The sequence below is a fragment of the Hippocampus comes genome, unplaced genomic scaffold (genome assembly GCF_001891065.2).
Source record: "Hippocampus comes isolate QL1 unplaced genomic scaffold, H_comes_QL1_v1.1 scaffold105, whole genome shotgun sequence".
NCBI classification, from domain to species: domain Eukaryota; kingdom Metazoa; phylum Chordata; class Actinopteri; order Syngnathiformes; family Syngnathidae; genus Hippocampus; species Hippocampus comes.
The window spans coordinates 540,980-547,676 of record NW_017806235.1 but is presented as its reverse complement, the minus strand read 5'-3'; the positions used below and the strand labels follow the sequence as shown (position 1 = coordinate 547,676).

Genomic DNA, 6,697 nt, shown 5'->3' with positions numbered 1-6,697 from the left:
GGGGGTGGGGGGGGGTATTATTTGGTGTTTCTTCTGGTAAGTGGATGACACAGCTGATGACTACTTGATGGCCTAAGCAATAGACTTTTTCTTAATTTCTTAATCATTCTTCATTTGAGAAGAAGGAAAGGAGAACCAGGGAGGGCCAGGCGGCTATTTGGGGCGGAGGCATTTATTAGTCCAAAGTACTTGGCGACTAGTTGATGGGCTCCATGATTAACTGGAGTGATTGACTACTGCCCGGTCTTGTTTTTCATGACGGAAAGACAGATGCCTCTTTTGGAGCGGGGCGTTTACTTGTCAAAAAGTAATTTGTTGGATGTGTTCTCGTGAGATTTTGCGAAAGGTCCTGCTTCTCATATATTCCTGCACAATAGGGACAACCGAAACAGTGACAAATATTTTTCGCAAGCAGGAAGTTAGTCCCTGTGTGTGTGTGTGTGTGTGTGTGTGTGTGTGTGTGCGCGCGGGCGTAACATTAGCGTTCATGTGTGATGGCTTTCGGCTTGTACGTGCCAGCTGCCATGAAGCTAAAAATAAAGCTCATAAGAAAAGTGACCAGTGACCATATAAGCGATATATCTCAATATCAACTTGCGTTCACCCTGTCGTCGCCTTTGAGAATCAATTCGAACAATTTCTCCTCTCGCGTTACACAAAATATTGGATTTTAAAGAATGGATTTGGTGTTCATTCGTTACGTCTCAATCTTATGGAGCAATTAGCATGGCTTCTCCATCTTTCCTTTTCATCTCTTCATGAGATGTTTCTATGTTATTAATTGATTATTTTAACTCTTTTTTTCTGCATAAAAATGACCTAAAGACATAAATATATAAACAAATAAAAAGAAAAAATAGTAATCAACAGACAACCAAAGGCACTTGTGATTACTGCTGGGATAGGCTTGAGCATTGCCCTCGTGAGGATGAAGCAATTCAGATAATAGCTGGATGGATGGATAAATCTATACATGGATCAAGAATTTTTTAAAATAGAAGCATGGATTTTTTTTTTTTTTTACATAAATAAGAATGCGTCAATGAAATACCATAGCCTGCAATATGTCCAGATGTGAATGTGAAAAAGCGCAAGAACAGTCAGCAGCATTATATGAAGCAAAAAAAGCCTTTTGTGTATCAATAAATAGTACATTTTGCGCATATTAGCACGGATTAAATGATGAATAATACATGAATGGAATACTATGGCATTAAATCTATGTAGACATCGAAGTAAATCGCAGCAAGAGTAGTCAGCAGCATTGAAGGTGCCAAGAAAACTGCACATGGATCAATAAAGAGTCTATATTTGGATTGACAATGACACGTGCGTCAGAGACATCGAAACAATAGGGTGCCGTATTATACTGTGCATCCAATAAAAACGTCAGTAAAAATAGTCATAAATTGGCAACTGCTTTGCAGAAGACACACAAGAGCAGTCCATACGGTAGTTACATTGCACGTGGAAAAAAAGATGCAAAAGCTTGATTCTCTCTGCAACGGCGTGTCTGGACATTTGCGCGGAGTTTGGTTTTCAGGCATTTGGCACGACAATATTGCCTGAGGACCTCCTCCTAACTAAACATGAAGTCATAAATATCAGTGGCACAAGCTCACGCACTTAAACATGAAGTCACATCATGAGCGCAGCGCCTTATTTGGTCCCTCAGGATGCCGCCAGCACACCACACACACACACACACACACATTCACGCAACTTTGACAAAACTCTTTCACGTAAGAATGACCCTTGACAATAGATATTCCGCAATTTCACACCATCTGTTGTGTTATCCCCGCATGAAGACGAAGAGGCCTTTGGAACACACAAGAGAGGAGAGAAGGGAATCAGATGCAGAGTGCTCGAAATGGGAACCCTCCCACAGGAAAGCTCGACTGAACTCCTCTTCTCCTTTTATGGGCAAAAACTCCCCCAAAAAGCCACAGGATTGCCTTGGGAGCATATCGTTGGAGAGTCCTGCTAAGTATAAACTAGTGGAGAATGAGTATGCAGAGGAAAACACATTTGTGTCTTTGTCCAGCTCATCTTCTGTTCCCTTCAGCTTCTTCTGCAGAGCCAGCAGGTCATCCTCCAGCTGAAACGTCAGTCAGGTGTTACTGTGGATCACTCAGCCGCGAACGAAACCAGAGCGAAATCATCTGTCATCACATCATAAGGCAGGAAGAGGTTGAGAAGGAGCAGGGTTGCTCCCAAAAGTACAGTTGTTGTATTTTACTGTGAAACAACAGGAATAATAAAGTATTTGATCAACTGCAGATGAGGGAGTTTTTTTGTTTTTAATTTCTTTATTTTATTTTTTTTTTTATAATAGATACTGTTCACTGGTAGTATTTATCTATTTTTATGCATTGTCAATGTCAGAAGTGGAAATAGTTGAGCATTTATTTCATCAACTGCAGATCTGGGAGGCATTTCTTTATTTGTTTATTTATTTATTTACTGTATTTATTTTTACAATAAGATGATATTTGGGATTTTTTTTGTGTGTGTGTGTGTGTGTGTGTGGCTGTAAACGTTTATCTGTGAAGGGGGAGGCATCTATTAGAGCCGAGGAATCTATTTTATTTTTTCATAATGGGAAACAATACCATAAGCATCTTACAATGAATAATTTGTTTGGGGGTTTTGAGGGTGGCAAGAGTGGGAAAATTATTGAGGTCAATTATTTGTGTAGCATTTATTTAAATCAACTGCACACGCTGCGTTGCAATCTGTTGGAATCTATTTGGGGCAAGCAGACTATTTTGGGGGAATAATAGTGAAAAATGTCACTATTACAAGATGTATGAAAAAATAAAGTCATGTTTTAGGATGTCAGGTTTTCTGGCATATTTCCCTCATATCTTGTTGGTGAGAAAGAAGGATATTGCCAATATCTTACAATTTTTGAATGTCTCTGTTATGACTATGTCAGAAGATGAAATTATTCAATTACTTGTGTAGCATTGATTTTATCAAGTGTAAATGTATGTGGGGGGCGGGGCTTATTTTAAACTTCTGCTTGGGGTATACAGTATTTCAATTGACGTCAAGTGAAAGAGAAGTTGAAAACGGAAATGCTGCAAAACGGCAAAGAACAAGGCAGATTTTTGGAACCCAAAAGTGGCAGAGCGCCCTGCGATATAAAAATCACAACATTGTGGAGGAAGCGCCTGTTAGTCTACTGGAGCCCGACTTGTCGTAAAAGTCATTGTCACCACATTTGACATGAGCTCATCTTTAACACTTTACAACACACAGTAAGAGCCCACACTTGGTAAACTTCGGCGGCTGCTTTCGCGCTCTGGTAGGTGCTGCTGTTTTGGGAAGCATCAACGGTCAAATCGGCTCACCGTGAGGCAACAGGCAACTACTTGACGGTCTCAGCAATGAACTCTGTAATGCCTAACATAGTGTCTCGGGATTTTTTTCCTTCCTGATGAGAAAAGGGAACCATCTACTAGAACAGTGGTTCTTAACCTGGGTTCGATTGCACCGCAGGGGTGAATTAGGTCTCAGGGGTTCGACGGAGCCTCTGCCATGGAGGTAAAGACATACCCGACTCAACATATCAATTAGTTATGACACGCCCGCTTGGCCATCACTGGCTGCAGATGATCACATAACAACGCTTGTCCAATCAGTGCTGCGGGAAATTTTGTTCGCTCAGTTGTCAACGTGTGACTGTCGTAATAAAAAAAACAAACAAAAAAAACCCGCATACTTATGTCTTGAAATTTGATTAACTTTTTTTCTGTTTTTTTTAATAAATGCATTTTTTTATGTCTTGAATTTGGAAAGAGTCATATTCTTGTTTTTCAAGGGTTCGGTGAATGCGCATATGAACCGGTTGGGTTCGGTACTTCCAACAAGGTTAAGAAGCACTGTACTAGAAGGAGGTGTTTCTTTGTTTTTAGTGGATGAGGCACCCGGTAACGAGTTAATGTGCTCAGTCATCAACTCATTGTACTGGCACGAACAATAACATCGATGAACCCGAGTACTACATCTTCATTTTCGAGAGATGGCTGTTGTTTTAGATAATACAGTCATAAAAAAAAAAAAAAAGTTCTACTTTCAAAGTTGGGGATCGCAAACATTTTTTGTCTCATTTCACGGTTCCAGCCCACTTGCATCAGGGGCCGAGCTGGGCAGAGACCCACCAGATGGAGCTGCACTTCCAGAGCTGCGAGTGGCCGATTGCCTTGGCCTTGGTGGAGGTCTGCACCCTAGTCAGTGTGCTATTCTGGTTTAATAGTGCTTACAGATCCACACTGCCAACGTGGCAGAACATCCAGTGGGTTCATGAAAGGACTTTGGTGGGGTCCGGCTCCGTTGGCGTAGACCCTCCGTGAGGAACGTGGCCAAACTGCAGCTGGCGGACGCCGATGCCGTATTTTGTCATCCGCCGCACACTTGAGTCTGGCCAAGAATAGCTAAGAAAGCGCAAACAAACGCTCCGTCGTCTAGAATTTCATGCTGACTCTTCCCAATGTGGAAGATGAGCTCGGTGGGCAACTGAGTGCTCCCTTAAGAAGGTAGAGGGGGGCTTCCACTTGATTTAATGGAAGCTCCTGGCTTTGTTGGCGAATCTCTGTCATTCCTGACACACCACTGTGTTGACACCGTCTCCCACCGAGCAGTAATTGTCTTTTTTTAGCCACCTTGGAGATAATCTTACATCTCCACGTTCCACTTTGCTCCTATCGAGTGGCCTTTCGTCAAAGGGAGGCGCAGGCAACATTGCGAGTTGACAGCGTATCAGTCGACCAGGAACTTCGATGGCCATGCTAATCGTTCACAAAATGTGCTAAGTATCCACGCTGTAATTAATCTGAGAGGCTGTTTGCGCGCCTCGCCGGGTTCTGCCGTTCAAATGTAACGGAGAAGGATCTATTTGAGGGAGGCCTTCATTTAAGAGGGTGAAGCCCTGCGCAACCACTTTACGGGCTCATGGGCATGGGTGCTTCGTGCTATGTTCACATCGACGTGGGAACAATCGTGTCTATGAACAAAAGTAATTAGAGTTACTCGCCTTTTTTTTTTCTGATAGCCAAAGGGAGGCGCGTGTTTGCTCTTAAATGCCAATGTGTCAACTGAAGACATTTGTGTTACTACGGTACCTGTTTTGACCTGATGAGATAAGTGGGGTTTTATTTGTGGCAGATGATGCACGCAACCACGACGGTTTTCACGACTGAGTGTGACCAATAGCGTCCATGAACTGCATTCATTACAGACACACTGTTCTTTTTTTTTATGTGAAAAGGGAGGCGTCAAAATGTGAGTCACGCATTTATTTTTCATTTGTGAACGATGCCGACGACTATTTAACGGGATGAGCAACAGTGTCTACGAAGTGCCATAATTAGAGTCACGACACATTTTGGTTCTGAATGGATCAAGGGGCGCCTTATTTGAGGGCGGTATCAATCGCTGCGATTTTGCGAAACATTACTTCTAATATCTTCTGTTGTAAGACCGCAATGAATACGCTCCGAGCAAAGAACATCGAGCAGGAAGTTAAAGCCACCTGTTTGCATTTCTCCTCCGCCGACTTCTGGTCCGTCTCAGCCTGCTCCGCCCGGTCTAAGGCGTTCTCCTTGTCCAACTTCAGCATCTGCATCTTCTTCTTGATGGCCTCCATGGCGTCGGGTCTGTCGGGCTTTCGGGCGTCAGTCAAGTGGGGGGGAAAATAGATTGCGAAGGGCTCTGAGGAGCTAGAAAAGAGAGAAGCGACAAGAGAGGAGGAGAGAGGAGCTCGTCAGAGGACGAAGGGGAGGATGCACGGAGTGAAGGTCCGCCGGAGCTGTGTGTGATTTAAAGTGGAGTCAACCTCGGTTCCCCAGTGACAACCCCGACATGTCCACCCCTCTTCCCTCCTCCCTTACTCGAGTCTACAACATAATCTGCAACCCTCCCCACCTCCCTCCCCTCCCTAATATAAACTTCTCAAATGCTTCTGGAGAAGCAACGTGGTGGAGATGTTTTGGCAGCACATGTCCTTATTTGGATCACTGCTCACCTCCTCCCCCACTTTTGGTGCATGTGTTCGAGTTTGGGAATGTTGAGATGGATGTTAATACCAGAGTTGGTTAGAAAAGACATAGTTTTCATTCCGGATGGGGGGAAAAAAAAAAATCCATGCCAGCGAAAATGAGCTGCCATCTGATTTCAGATCAAACAGAAATGCAATGAAGCTAATTGTTAATCACCTGCTTTTTTTGTTTGTTTGTTTGTTTTGAATATAATAGTACAGGACTTTTGACACTGCAGGGTCTGTTTCAGGGAGGCGTTTACTAATCGTAAGTGGATGCCTCAAGCGGCACACACTTGTTGGGCTCAACCACTAACTCTTCACTGGCTGTTTGTGAAGAGTTAAACTGAAGCATTTTTTTCCCCCTCTTGATAGGAAAAAGGAGGCACCTAATCAAGGGTGGTGTTTAGTGGCCAAAGGCGGATGGCACACACAGCGACAACTTCATCAGCTCTCCAGCTAACTAATAAGTAGCGACAGTATTTACCTGTTTTTTTTTCCCCTAATGGGTAAAAGGAGGGAAGCATTCATTTGTCACTGGTGGATGCCGCACCTGCCAACTGTTTCCAGGCCTCAGCAGCTGATGCTTACGTAATTACAGTTACTATCATTTTTTTTCTTAATGGTGGGGGGGGGGGGGGTGTTGTTTGTGGT

At 43.4% G+C, this 6,697-nt stretch overlaps 1 protein-coding gene across 2 annotated transcripts in view; it reads right to left on the bottom strand.

The window, feature by feature from the left end:
- The window catches only part of LOC109507404 (tropomyosin alpha-1 chain-like), a 14,352-nt gene extending 8,436 nt beyond the window's left edge, over window positions 1-5,916 (bottom strand). The window contains exons 1-2 of one of the 2 annotated variants that reach the window (XR_002166456.1): window positions 5,540-5,656; window positions 2,054-2,101 (exon numbers count right to left, since the gene is read on the bottom strand). Coding sequence is in view for 1 of the 2 variants with exons in the window: in XM_019856814.1 (XP_019712373.1) it covers window positions 5,540-5,653 (114 nt within the window). In the remaining variant the exon portion in view is untranslated. Of the gene's footprint in view, window positions 1-2,053; window positions 2,102-5,539 lie in introns of those variants that run through there. The other variant, XM_019856814.1, reaches the window with a different exon arrangement.
- Window positions 5,917-6,697: the final 781 nt, after the last annotated feature.